This window comes from Microcaecilia unicolor, chromosome 4 (genome assembly GCF_901765095.1).
Source record: "Microcaecilia unicolor chromosome 4, aMicUni1.1, whole genome shotgun sequence".
Lineage (NCBI taxonomy): Eukaryota > Metazoa > Chordata > Amphibia > Gymnophiona > Siphonopidae > Microcaecilia > Microcaecilia unicolor.
Genome location: NC_044034.1, coordinates 67709583 through 67724782, shown reverse-complemented (window position 1 = coordinate 67724782; position 15200 = coordinate 67709583). Strand labels below are relative to the sequence as shown.

General features: G+C 41.7%; 1 protein-coding gene across 1 annotated transcript in view; it reads left to right on the top strand.

Moving 5' to 3' along the window:
* Positions 1 to 15200, top strand: part of MIPEP (mitochondrial intermediate peptidase) — a 298500-nt gene that overhangs the window by 47003 nt on the left and 236297 nt on the right. The window contains exons 5-6 of the mRNA XM_030200312.1: positions 505 to 568; positions 14172 to 14354. Coding sequence (XP_030056172.1) covers positions 505 to 568; positions 14172 to 14354 — 247 coding nt within the window. The remainder of the gene's footprint in view (positions 1 to 504; positions 569 to 14171; positions 14355 to 15200) is intronic.

Genomic DNA, 15200 nt, shown 5'->3' with positions numbered 1-15200 from the left:
TTTACCATAGGAGCATCTTATTTTTGTTAATGATGAAAACAAGTCAGTTAAAAAAATCTCAAAAGAAATCAAGAACTTCCCTGATGAGGATCCATATTTCACCTAAGCTTCTTCAGGGGGATCATGAATCAACAATAATATATCTAAAAAATCAAAAACCCCAAAATGTATGTTCAATAAAACGCTGCTCATGCAAGAAAGAAAATCGTGGTTTATTGGATAAACTCAGAAAAAACATCACCACTTCACATAGTATGCTGTTGCCTCTCCTCTTGACTGCTTTGGATTCTTTATTCTTGTACCTCTTTTTTCCATGCCGACTATTCAGATGGACAAAATATATGTATTTGGTTCATCTACAAAATATGCCATGAAATCACTAGGGGTTTTTGTATCTTAAATGGCTGGAAAATAACACCTAAATTTCAAATTTATAAACACTTAAGTGCAATATAGTAATCCTAAACATACTCTTGACGCTGCCTTTCATTTTCTTTCTTTTAGAAGAGTAGCTGAACTTTTTATGTTTGACTTTGAAATCAGTGGAATTCATTTGGATGAAGAAAAGGTAATGTTTCCCTTTAAACCAGGATAAGCAGTGGTACCAGGTAGTTTAAACTCACTCTTTTTAAACTGAAAATAAGTAGTTGCTCGACAAATCTCTTTTATAGCAGACAAGTAAAAAAGGCCCGTTTCTGAGACCAATGAAATGGGAGCTAGCAAGGTTTTCATCGGAATGTGTATGTTTGAGAGAGTGTGTGTGAGAGTGACTGTGTGAGAGAGAGAGAGACAGAGTGAATGTGCGAGTGTGTGCGTGGCATAGAGTGAGGCTGTGTGTGTGAGAATGAGAGTGTGCGGCAGGGGCCCCCCCTCCATCTCCCACCCTCTTTCCCCCTCCCAGTTTCAGTGTCGTGGCCCCCCCATCCCTCCACCTTTCAGGGTCGTGGCCCTCCCTCCTTCCCACTGCCACGTTCAAGCTGGTTCCTTCCCTCGTTCAGGCTGGCAGGCTCTTTCCCTCCCTTCCTCCGACGTTCAGGCTGCCTGCCTGCCTGACTCCCTCTCTCCCTCCCTCCCACGTTCAGGCTGGTTCCCTCCCTCGCTTCCTCACGTGTCAGTTCTCTGCCCTCGACGTCATCGCGTTGTTAGGGTGGGGCGATGGTACTCCTGCCTTATTTCTTGCAGGCAATGTGTGTGAGGTCACGATCGGGTGGGCGATGCGATTCGTTGACCTCCCCCCTCCCAGCTTCACTGTCGTGGCCCCCCCCCCTCCGCCTTGCAGGGTTGTGGCCCTCCCTCCCTCCCACTGCCACGTTCAGGCTGGCTCCCTCCCTCCCTCCCACGTATAGGCTGGCTTGGTGGCTGGCACGTTCCCTCCCTCTCTGCGACGTTCAGGCTGGCTCGCTCCGTCCCTCCCACGTTCATGCTGCTTTCCTCCCTCGCTTCCTCCCATGTCAGTGCTCCGCTCTCGATGTCTCGTTGTGACGCGAGGGCGGGGCGATGGTAGTCCTCATTTCTTTTTTGCAGGTGATGCGTTTGATGTCACGAACGGGTGGGCGATGCGATTCGTGGAGTGTAACTGCTCCGCCCTCGACGTCATCACGTTTGACGCGAGGGCGGGGCAGACACTCATGGAGAAAAAGCGATTTATACCATGACATTTTAGAACGTTGGGAGACTTGAGGCTTCATTAGAACGTTGGAGGTGCATTTTATATAGAGAGATTTTGGTGATCAGAAACAGTCTTATCCCCTACAATAATTCTCATAACACGTTTGACAGGATTTAAGTGGTGTGACAAATTATCTTTGTAACAGATGTGTTGATTCTCAGAGACTTGTCTCCTCATGTGCTTGCAGAATAATTCATATGATTACACTGTGGGGTCAATATTCAGCAGCAGTTAACCAGGTAGGAGCAGCTCCTGCTGACAGGATCCAGCACAGATATTAAGTGCCATAAATTCTGTGTCGACTCGTGGTGGCCTTGAACTATGTTTAGTCTTCAGTCAGGCGGCTAATCGTTGAGAGAGTGGCGTCCATAGCTGCTGTTATTGTATCGATCCATTGCATTGCTGGTCTTCCTCTTTTCTGTTGATCTTCAGCCTTTGCCAAGCATGATGTCTTTCTCTAATGATCTTTCTGTTTGTATAATGTGTCTAAAGTACAAATATCAAGTTCTTGTCATTTGAGCTTCCAAGCAAAACTTAGGTTTGATCTCTTTCAAAACTGATTGTTATTCGGTCAGTCCAGGGTATACACACTATTTCTTCTCCAGCACCATAATGTGAAGGCATTGATTTTCTTCCTGTCTTGCTATTTTACTGTCCAAACTTTCACATCCAAATGGCTTTATTGAAAATACCACAGCTTGAACAAGTAGAATGTGGAGATAACATCTTCTAAACTTGAAGATCTTGTCTAAGTCCTTCATAGTCGTTCTGCCAAGCATAATACATCAGTGGATTTCTTAACTGCTTGTTGTCTCATTATTGATCCATCTTATACCCCTAAAAAACTTTTTTTACTTTTCTTTTTTTCTATTTCTTTAAATTTTATACAAATATATAATAATCATAGCACTTAGCTTTTAAGTAACGTTCAGCAGCGATTTTTCTCCTGAGTCCAACCCCCGCCAACATGGCCAGGTTTCGAAAATCTTCATCAGGGAACAGGTTCGCTAGGAAAAAAAACCCAAACATAAGTATTCAACTAACTCACCAACTTGTCTTGCCAACTAACCTATATTAAAGTTACCATTTGAAAACTTGTGAACACATATAAAAAAATGGCTGCAGCGTCTCTCTTCATCACAGCCACTTAAATACGCTACAGCTGATCGTGACCTACCAACTCTGATAGGACCACGTAATCCTTCTACCAGCCAATCAAATTAAAGACCACCAATCTAACTCCGAATTTAATCCTTGAGGATATAACGTATTCAGTTGAAAAATCCATCTTTGCTCCTTATAATTTAGCAATGAAACAGCATTCCCACCCTCCCAACCCAATTGAATATGATCTATAATTCGCCACTTTATATCTGTAATCTGATGATCTTTATCAATCCAGTGCTGAATCAGAGGAGCTGTTAATACCTTGTTCTTAATCCGGGATTTATGTTCATTGAGTCTGATCTTAATCACCCGACTCGATCTTCCTATATATATCAGTTGACACGGGCATATGATCGCATATACATTATTATGAGAATTGCAATTAGTTCATGTTCGTGCAACAATCGGGCGTACAGAACTTATAGGTGTCCATATTGTTCCTTCAATGGTCAAATCACACCATTGATATGATTGACATTTATAATGTCCAATCTGAACAGAGGATTCCATCGTATAGTCCAACCTCTTATAGGTAAACATTTCTCCTAAGGTTTTACCCCGTTTAAACGCACAGATTGGATGTTCAATAAAACATGCATGGACCTGCAACATTGTCCAATTCCTGTGTATGATCTTATTCAACTCCGAACTCAAGGTAGAATATGGAACCACCACAACCAACTTATCCTTATCTTGTGTCATCTGATATTGTAATAACAAATCTCGGCAGGAATATTTTGCTCTCAAATATGCCTTCTTAACAACAGAACGAGGATACTCCCTCTGGCTTTAGCTTCTCTACGTTTCTGAGCAATTTTGAAAGTTCTTCAGTCATCCATTTTAACCATATTTGATTTTTCAATTTTTGCAGGGATTTTTCACTTTCTTCTAATACAACTTTCTTGATGTCCTCCCACAACTCTTTTGATACTCTGTCATTAGTATCCAGTGTGCTTTCATGGGCAGTCTGTTATCAATAGAAATCAAACAAAATAAAACATGGAAAAGAAAATAAGATGATACCTTTTTTATTGGACATAACTTAATACATTTCTTGATTAGCTTTCGAAGGTTGCCCTTCTTCGTCAGATCGGAAATAAGCAAATGTGCTAGCTGACAGTGTATATAAGTGAAAACATTCAAGCATTACTATGACAGTCTGACAGGGTGGGAGGATGGGGGTGGGTAGGAGGTATGCATGGGGACATCAAAGCATATCATTGATATTCTAACAGGATGGGTGTGGATAGGTGAGGGGTGGGGTGATCAACAGAGACATACAGCTTTATGGTTTATAATGGGCTAGGAACTCCAGATCCTTGTTAAGTCCTTTCTGTTGTGTGTTAAAATATTCAATCATTCTGACTTCAAAGGTCTTACGTTCTTGTATGGTTTTAAAGTTACCTTTCAGTGTTCTCACTGTGAAATCACTGGTACAGTGTCCTGGTTCTGTGAAGTGCTGTGGGGTGGGGGCCCTACTTGACTGTATTGTTCATGTGATGTCTATGTAAATTGAATCTTGTCTTAAGCATCTGGCCTGTTTCTCCAATATAGCATCCTTCGTTACATTTTTTACACTGAATGATGTATACCACATTGGATGATGAGCAAGTGAAAGATCCCTTTATGTTGAATATCTTTCCTTTGTGGGTAACTGTGAGGTCCTGTGAAATATTTTGGCATAGTTTGCAACTGGATAAATTACAGGGACGTGTGCCCTTCTGTTCCTTTTCAGTCTGTGATGGAAGTTTACTTCTGATTAGCTTGTGTTTTAAGTTGGGTGGTTGTCGGAAGGCCAGTACTGGTGGGGATGGGGATATCTCTTTCAGTAATTCATCCTCCTGGAGTATAGATTGTAGATCTCTTATGATTTTCCTCAGTTTTTCCAGCTCTGGATTGTATGTCACTACAAGGGGAATTCTGTCTGTGGATTTTTTTCTCCTTGTACTGTAGCAGATTCTCCCTGGGTGTTTTGAGGGAGGAGGCAATATTCTTGGAGATTATTTTGGGGTTGTAGCCTTTCTGTTTGAAGGATGCACCAGGGGCGTAGCTACGGGTGGGCCTGGATGGGCCCAGGCCCACCCAGTTTGGCCTCAGGCCCACCCACCAAGATCCTTACCCTCTACCACTGTTGCCGCAGCGCTTCATTTAATGCTGTCGGCGGTGCTGTTGCACAGTCTTCCACCCCCCGCAGCAGCGCTTACACTTTGCAACTCTACAGATGCGGCACTGACGTCCGACGTCCTGCTCCGGTGCCTTCCTTCTGCCGCGCTGATCTAACTTCCTGTTTACGGAGGCGGGACGCGGAAGGCCCGGAGCAGGACGTCGGAGCTGCATCTGTAGAGTTGCAAAGTGTAAGTGCTGCCGCGGGGGTGGGAGACTGTGCAACAGCAGCGCCGACAGCATTAAATGAAGTGCTGCGGCAGGGGTGGGAGAGGGTGAGGAAGTCAGTTGATATTCTCTGCGGATAGATCCTAAGCGCTCTTGTACAATCTAACATATGCATTTTTCTTTGACTTATCAATGCTAAATAGTAGTAGTAGTAGTAGTAGTAGTCTGCGTAACGTGGTGGGTAAAATACAGGAAGCAGTATTGTCTGATTGAGGTGAAAATTAGACACTACTTTAGGTAGGAATTTCAGATGGGTGTGAAGTAACACTTTGTTGTGGAGTATTTGTGTAAATGGCTAGTAATATACCAATGCTTGTATTTCCCCTATTCATCTCACAGAAGTTAGAGTGAAAAGACTATTTTCCTAGTCACATATTTAAGATCTGTAGTGTCCATTGGCATTGGCTCAAGGGGTGGCCAAGTTAATGCACTGAGGACTAAATTGAGATCCTAGGGGTGGAGTATAAATTGGAGGGTGGAGATGTAGTAACCCCTTCATGAAGCGTTTGGTGATAGGATGTTGCATGTGTTTTGTGTTATCTGTTGCATCATGAAATACTGTCAATGCAGCAAGCAGAACCTTTATTGAAGAGTAAGATAGTCCCGATCATGACAGATGAAGGAGATAGTCTAAAACTTTTGTTACGAGTGGTGCAGGGGTCCAGTTTGCGTTGAGTACACCATTTTGACAAATATGATCATTTGGTCATTTGGAGTGGAGGAGTGGCCTAGTGGTTAGGGTGGTGGACTTTGGTCCTGGGGAACTGAGGAACTGAGTTTGATTCCCAGCACAGACAGCTCCTTGTGACTCTGGGCAAGTCACTTAACCCTCCATTGCCTGCCGCATTGAGCCTGCCATAAGTGGGAAAGCGCGGGGTACAAATGTAACAAAAAAAAAAAAAAAAACTTTTCTGGATGCCAAAAGAACTTGAATGACATTCTGAGGAAATTCATCTTGTGTTAAGTTTCGGCTGCAGGACAAGCCATGCCATCAAATGAAGTAGCTGGCCTTGGTTCTTTGTTATTAGATCTGGATCCTGAGGTAGGGAGAATAGATGTTGAGAAGCTGGAATAAAGACACTGGATGGAAGGATGGGGAGAGAAAGAGGGGAGACATTGGAAGGATGGGGAGAGAAAGAGGGGAGACACTGGAAGGATGGTGAGAGAAAGAGGAGAGCAAGAGGAAGGGGCATGGGGAGAACAAGGGTGAGAAAAAGATGAAAAGCCATAGGCAGATGAAGGAAATTAAAGAATGGATAGTAAGAATGAATTAAATCTGGACAGAGAGAGAGGCTGAAAAATATTGAAGAAAGCAAAGAAAAAGAAGAGAAAAATGACAAATGGTGCAGAAGAGTTAAGCGAAAATGAAGGAAAGCAGAATCTAGAGACTGGGAGCAACACAATGAGAAAAAGTAAATGGCCATACAACAAAGGTAAAGAAAATAATTTTATTTTTAATTTAGCATCAAGTAATATGGTACCTGTGTTAATAACGTTTCAGAGAGCAATACTTCCTTAGGTCAGGAGAGGATACCATAACAGCATTATACTGACCTGAGGCAGGAGGTTTTGGCCTCTGAAAGCTCATTGAAAAGGGTGTTAGGCTATTAAATAAATTATTTTCTGAAACCTGATGCACTGAAAAGCAGCACTTTACCCCTATGTGACAAATGCATCTGATTAGTGTGACTAAATTTTGATGGGGGAGGGGGATAGAGAGAAAATTTTGTGCCCACCCACTTTGGGTTCAGGCCCACCCAAAATTGGCAGTCTGGCTACGCCACTGGGATGCACTCAGGCTTTTAAGGTGTCTGTCTCTGTCCCCTGGGTCAGAACAGATACGGTGGTATCTTGTGGCTTGGCTGTAAATGATGGATCTTTTTGTATGTGAAGGATGGAAGCTGGAGTTGTGGAGGTAGCTGCATCTGTCTGTGGGTTTCTTGTATATAGATGTTTGTATACAGCCATCACTGATTGAGACCGTGGTGTCCAAAAAATTGACTTTTTCTGGGGAGTAGTCAATTTTGAATCTGATTGTAGGATGGTATGTATTGAAGACAGAATAAAATTGTTTCAGAGTTTCTTCACCCTCCGTCCAAGTCATAAAAATGTCATTGATGTATCGGTAGTATTTTAGAGGTTTGGTCTGGTGTGTCCAATAAAAAAGGTATCATCTTATTTTCTTTTCCATGTTTTATTTTGTTTGATTTCTATTGATAACCTTAAGAGTGGACTAACACGGCTACCACACTCCTCTACTTAAGATGGGCAGTCTGTAAATTCCAGTGGTATTAATCTAGGGCTAAAACTTTATCTTTTCTAAATTTTTCAATATTTGATGTCCTCAAATTCATTTTTGCTTATACCCTAGAGTCTGTGTGTAGTTTGGGGAACTCACTGGGGAGGGGGAGTGGGGGATGGAAGGGGGATGGGTGGGGAGGGGGGTAACAGGGAGGGAAGGGGTAATAAGTAAAATGCTGTGGAGATCAGATAGATATAAAGTTATTATATATAGTTGTATAAAGAGTTTTATTATGACTGTATAGGTTCTGTTATGATGGAGACATATGCTGTATGGTGACTGACTCCTCACGCAATAAAAAATATTAAAAAAAAAAAAAAATTTTCTATTTCATATTGTGGCGATATTGTATGTAGTTTACTATACCATACTTTGTATTGTTGTTTGAATATTTTTACTGCTGTAATTCTCTATTGCTTCTATTTGATTTATTCTTACTGTACACCGCCTTAGTGAATTCTTTCAAAAAAGCAGTAAATTAAATCCTAATAAATAATAATTAAAATTTTAGAAGATACTTGAAGGAAATATTACTTTTAGATATTGCTGACATTGTTGTTTTTGATCATTATTATGTTATGAAGTCTCTAACTCAAGTTGGTCCCATCCAACTTACTCTTTCCTGAGAAATTCCCCTATCTCAGCAAAGTTAGTTCTTTTGAAATCTAGGACTTTGTCTTGAATAAGCCCTCTCCTCCTTTGTCTTAATAGTGAACCACACCATTCGGTGGTTGCTAGATGCCAAATGCTCTCCCATTGTAACATCAGAAACATTCTCCTCGTTTGTGAGCACCAGGTCTAGGATAGCTCCATCTTGCGTCGGTTCTGTTACCTACTACTGAAACAATTCTTCCTATAGAGTATCCAAGATCTCTTTGCTTCTAGACGACCGTGCAGCTGGGACACCCCAATTGGCGTTCCCCTTTCCTAGCTATTTTGTGGATGTCTTCAATTAAGTGTCTGTCCATTTCTTCTGACTGTGAAGGTGACCTGTATATTACACCAAAGTAAATACATTTTTCTTTCCCTCTTACAAGTTTAACCCAAAGTGCTTCTTCCGTACCCCATTCGTCCTGCTATTCTGTCACTTTAATATTATTTTTAACATATAATGCCACTCCTCCACCCTTTTTTCCTACCCTGTCCTTACTTAATTGATTATAGCCAGGTATGACTAACTATATCCCAGTCATGGCTCGCTGTGTGAACCATGTCTCCGTGACTGCAACTAAATCCAAGTCTGCTTCTATCATTGCAGCCTCTAGAACCAGAAATTTGTTTCCCATACTATGGGCATTGGTGTACAAGGCTCTCCAGATGTTAATTTTTTTTCTCCCTTTTCTATAAGGGTATTTGATGTCTTACCTTCCTCAGGGTTATTAATCACTTTGGGGCTTTTCTCATCCATCCCCGGAAAATGTAGTTTAAAGCCCTGTTTAGTAGTTTAGCTAGTCTCTTACTGAAGACACTGTGCCTTCCTTGAAAGATGGACACCATCACTGCACAGTAGCTCTTGGAAAATCATACCATGGTTTAAGAAACCGAAGCGCTTGCATTGGCACCATCCACGCAGCCACACATTTAGCTCCAGGATGCAAGCTTCCCTCAGTCATCCCTTTCCTTCAACAGGAAGGATCAATGAGAACACCGCCTGAGCATCTAGGTGCTTTACCCTCTGATCCTGAGCCAAGAAGTCACATTCGATATGTTCAGTAGAATACCTAGCAGTGTCATTTGTGCCAATATGGATGAGCAGCATAGGATAGTGGTCATTAGGCTTGATGACTCTAGGCAGTCTTTCGCTACAGCTCAATTGTTGGCACCAGGCAGACAGCAACCATTACCTTCCACTTCTTATTGGCCACCAATCTAGTGGCTTTGGGATTATTGATCATTGTCTCCTCTTGTTTTTGAGATATTTTCATCTCTTCTGCCTCCAGGGCTGCGAACCAATTCTTCAGTTCAACAGAAGATGGAGGTGGGGGATTGATTTTGCAGGATCTGGTGACCTGTGTCCAGCTGTCCTCTTTCTGCTCAAGATCTTCTCTCCCTTTGCTTGAGATCCCCAATGTTTCAACATGCATCTCCTGGATGAATTTCTGGTTGTCACATATGCTTCTTAGTTTTGCCACCTCCTCTTTTAGTTCTTGTACTTCTTTCATGAGGGATTCAATATGCATACATTTATCGCATGGAGCCAGAATCTTGCCTTGGACCAAGCATTCAGTCTGCACAGGGGCAATTGCTGTAATGGGAACCACATCTTTAGGGGTACGGTGTTGCTTTGCCATATTTCAAGTGTAGGAGCTTTTGTGCCTGTGAATCGAAGGAAATGAAAGGGCTACCGATTTTTCTTAACACCTGTTCTGAGGGATACAGGAAGCAGGTAGATTTATTGTGAGATATCTAGGAACTTGCTCAGATTTATTCTGTGGGTGTAGTTGCAGGAGGAGGTAGGGGAGGCAGCAGGCCCGGCTGGAGGGAAGGTTCTGGTATGTGCTGGAGCCATGCCACCTCACCCCAAACTTTGTCGCCTTAGGCAGATGTCTATCCCACATAGTGACAGAGCCAACCCTACTGATATTACTGGGACACAATACAAAATATTTCCTGAAGCTTTGCATTGTGTATATTCTCCTGTTCCTTTTCCTAGAAGGTAGTCTTTTCCTGCCAAAGTTTATATCCTAGGTTAATAAATCTGTTACTTTGTAAAAGTCAAAACCAGCTTCATTTTGGTCAGCTTACATTTACTCTAGTTTTTCAGTTCCCTAAGTTAGCCAGGGTTGGGGTCGGCCATTGTGTAATGGCGACACCCAGTGGCTGGATTTGTTGCAAAATTCCAGAATGAACCCTGGTTCCTGGCTGTGAGTTGAGGACTGTCACTGCTGTGGCTGGATTAATGTAAACTGGGAGGGGATGTAAAACACAAGAAGAAAGTCCTTAATAGTTGTGAGTGAGGCAAAAAGAGAGACAGCAACAGCTATTACTGCCTGTAGTGTGAACAGTTCTACTTCCTCTTCTCACAGATACTATTCTGATTTTATTTCCAGAATAAGCATGAAATCCTAAGGACTACCCTGAGTTGTTGTTTTTTTTTAATCTTAAAACAGTGTGGAGCGTGTTAAGATTCAGTGGCCTTTATTGTAGACTTTTCCATAATGGGATAAAGGCCTTTTTGAGTAAGCTCCAAAGTAGCTTCAGCTGCTGCATGGTATTATTAAGACAGTTGCAGGCATATTTTCAAAGCACTTAGCCTTCCAAAGTTCCATAGGTTTCTATGGAACTTTGGAAGGCTAAGTTCTTTGAAAATATCCCTGTTGGTTTACATTATAGCCTTCTGAGTTTTGAAAAATTCCTTCTGCCATCCCATTACATCTCCTGGAGTCAGCAGCAGCAGCTTTGGTTCTGACAACTTTGATAAACTTGGAGCAGTCATTTCCTTCATGTCTCTGGCCCTCCTTGTCTTTCATTTAGTGTACTAATGTTTTTCCTGACATTTGTGTGTTTGTGTGGTTTCAGGTTGTCATGTTTTGCGTGCATGTGTAGACTGGTTCATTCGTGCAGGTGTGAGAGAGCCTCTGCAGCAGCTCAGAACTAACAGGATGGCCTTTTGGCTAAAGCTGTAGAGAGAAAAAATAAAACAAAATTAAACTTGACTGAAAGCTTGAATGCATGTTCTTGGCTTTACTGGGTCTTGCTTGTGAAGTAAACTTGCTGGCCAAATACTGTTGCTGGCAGTTACATTTACAGATAAGTCCAAAAGCAACCACTACTACTAATCATTTCTATAGTGCTACTAGACGTATGCAGCGCTGTAGACATTATATACAGGTATTTTCTCTGTCCGTAGATGGCTCACAATCTAAGTTTTTTTTATACCTGGGGCAATGCAGGGTTGAGTGACTTGCCCAAGGTCACAAGGAGCTGCAGTGGGAATTGAACCCAGGCCATCAGGATCAAAGCCCACTGCACTAACTATTAGGCTACTCCTCCCATTTCAGCAGTGCTGAAATGGGCTCTTGAGACTTTTAGAGATTTGATCTGAAACTTGAATTGTTTATTCATGGAGGTACGGCAAGAAATGCATGATAGTCAAAGAGAAAAGAGTAAGAAAAGGCTTTTTAGGGGAGAGGTAAAAAAAAGGTTTGGGTTGAAGAACAGAGAGAAGAGATCAGAGAGTTGGCTGAAGAATAAAAATATGGCTAGGGCTTATGGTTAATATGATCACTATCTTGTTGGTCCAAAATTTCCATTTGCCAGTTGTAGCATTTTTAGATGCAAAGAATGTACTCAGGTAACTTGATTAGTCTTCATGCTCAGAATCTTATTAACTGGACAGAATGCTTTTAGCCTGATAAAATAAACATTTTACTTCTGGATATAAAATAGTAAAACATCGTTTAGCACTTTGGGCACAAATCTGTGAATAAGAAATGAAAATGTTGGCCTTTAATTTCAAGTCAAGACTGTGGTAAATGCATTGCTTTCCATCTCTCTAGATTAAAGTAGGGCCTGCATTATTCTGGCTGAAGCTCTCCAATTAAGTGTGGTATGCATAAGGTTATTAAAATGGTACCGTTACTCAGAGGCATAGTACGATACTGGAAACAGATAATACAATACGTCTCTGGCATTTGGCAAACCAGGTGGCAATATAACTCGGGACTGTTTTTGGGCCATCCAGTATTTGTTCACCCTATACCAACTGGATTTACAGCTTTCGTGCAAAAGACTATCATAGTTGCTAAGCAAGTGATCCTGTCGGAGTGGTTATCACATCAGTACCCATCTTACTCCCAGTGGTGGGCTCGTATGATATCGCTTATGCGAGTTGAACGGATGGGAGTGATAGACTTTAAATCCAAGACTGGGCTGCAGTTCCAGAATACTTGGAGCCCATTACTAAGCACCATGACCTCGGCTGCCAGGAGCAGATTGTTGAACTTTTAGCTGTGTCCTGGTTTATGAATGGTAATAGAGGGTGGGGGGAGGAGAGGGGAAGGGTATGGGAGGTGGGAACTAAGGGAGAGGGAAGGGAGGGAGGGAGGGAGGGGGGGTGTTAGTAGGGGCGGAAAGTATGTTAAAGCTTGTTGACAATTGTTGGTGATATCTGTACCTGTAAGGAGTCGCATTTGATATCCTGTCATGTAACAAATTCTTTAGTGGTGTATGTACAGGTTATTGATCTTTAATAAAAATGATTTATCACTAAAATGGTACCGTTACCTTTAAGCTTTTTATTTTTTATTTATTCAGCAGTAGAAATGTGGAGTAGCATTTTAGAAAGGACTTCCAACTCAGAAAATGGACATCCATCTCATATGTATTTTAGAACAGGATACAGTCTATTCTAAAATATATGTGAGATAGACATCCATATGCTGGAAACATCCAGCATGAACTTCCATTTTACAAACTGAAATGTCTAAATTATGAACATGGCAGCATAGGAACGTCCATCTTATAAAATGGCCACGCACGTCCATTCAGATCAGAGGAGTAGCCTTATGGTTAGTTGAGAATCGAGGGACCAAGGATCAAATCCCACTCCAGCTGTTTGTGACTTTTTTTTTTTTTTTATTTGAGCCCTCCAGGAACAGAAAATATACTTACTGTACCTGGATGTACACAACTTCAGTAGTCTTCAGGCCTTCAGTTGTCTTATATAGTCAGGTACAATAGGTATTTTTCTGTCCCTGGAGGGCTCACAATTATATTTAAAAAAAATAAAATAAAAGCCTACTGAAGTGAGATTTGCACCTGGGTCCCTTGGTCCTCAGTCGACTGCACTAACCAGTAGTCTACTCAGATCTGTATATTATTATTTGTTATTTGTAGCATTTGTATCCCACATTTTCCCACCAATTTGCAGGCTCAATGTGGCTTACATTTGCCGTAATGACGGATGCCATTTCGGGTAGTAGAATTGCAAAGGTTATTGCGTATGGTGCCTACATACATGATAACATATATGGAACATAACTTATATGGAACAGATCATGGTATATATATATACCATGTGCGTACATACATGGTAGAGGAGAGTAAATATGGTATTGCCTGAAGGTTTCAGGGTGATACATTGCATTATAATCTACATTAGGTCATCGACTGTAGAGAGATCTTGTTTTGCATAAGGTCCATAGTACCGGAAGCTGTCATAGAGCCTGGTATCTCTTGCCAGTTTCACATTTGGGGGAGAGGAAGGGGAGCAGCAACCTCTGGGAGATTAAGGAGGTGTTGTGCCTTAATTTCTCCAGTGGAGAGCTGCTCAATCAGAGCACCTTTCTGTAACCTGGCTATGACAAGTACCAGCTCTAAATACAGATGTCCATCTTTTTAGACATGGATGTCCCTTCCCCTTTTTGATTGAAGTTGGATGTCCGTATTTTGGGCCCTCAGCTCCGCCCAGAACATACCCAGACCATTCCCCTTTACCATATGGACATACTGTAGTGTTCAACATCCATATCCAGCTTTTGCAATATGGACATCTAAATGCTAGTTTTCAGATGTACTTAACAAGACTAGAGCTTCTAAAATAACCATCATGGTGTCTTTGTGCTGTGGCCTTCTCTGGAATAATTAGCATATTCTGCCTTTCCAGTTAATGCCTACTTTGTGTATTTTTTTCCACTACAGCGCACAAAGGCAGTCGACCTTAATGTTAATATTTTGGACTTGAGCAGTGAATTTCTGATTGGAACTCATCTTCCCAACAAGATTGACAAGCAGGTCTTGCCTGATCACATTTGCAATAACTTCGCATTTGATGGGAACTACATTCAAGTTAGTGGTCTCCATGCTGATTCCCCAAATGACCTGGTGCGTACCTTCTTGTTAAAATGTGTGGTTAGATATTCAAGTTTATATTACATTAGATGAGGGCATATATGATTATGCCGTGGCAGATGTCTAGTCAGAACAAACGCATGCTGGACTAGAAGGTACTCTTAATTACGGGTGCAGGGGGACATTCTATAAATGGTGCTCAAAAGTGGGCGCGGGAAAAGATATGCCCTAAGCACTATTCTAGAAAGGGTGCAAATTCTTTATAGAATAACACTTAGCACCGGATTCTGGGTTCTAGTCTTAAACTTGCTGACCCATTATTCTATAACTGCGTGCAATGTTTTGGAATGCCCCTGCCCCTCTCATGGCCACTCCCCCTTTTGGGTTGCGTGCTATGGGATTTAGGCACCCAGCATTATAGAATAGTGTGCAGCCAGATGTGCACACAAATCCTAATTAGTGCTAATTAACATGAATAATTGGTTGTTAGCATCCAGTTATTGGTGGGATGAACAACTTGTTGGCCAATTAATTGCACAATCATCTCAGAAGGGGGGGGGGGAGGGTTAATGTTTACTATGATTCTGTAACCCATGAACTTACCACAGAATCTCTCCTTTTTTTGTGTTTTTCATTCAAAAAAACTCTATTTTATATTACTAATCACCTTACCTAGTTTTGGAGATTGTTCTGTAAAGTCTAACATTGATTTAAGCACATGGAGCAGGCAAAGCAATTGTGAGCATTGGAACCAACTTTTCAGAATTATTGGGAGTGCTAAACCCAATGAAAATTTCCTCTCCATGGACACAGAGTTTATTCAATATTGGAGGTGCTCAAGCACCCACAGAGCTGGCTCCTATGGTTGTGATCCTGTAA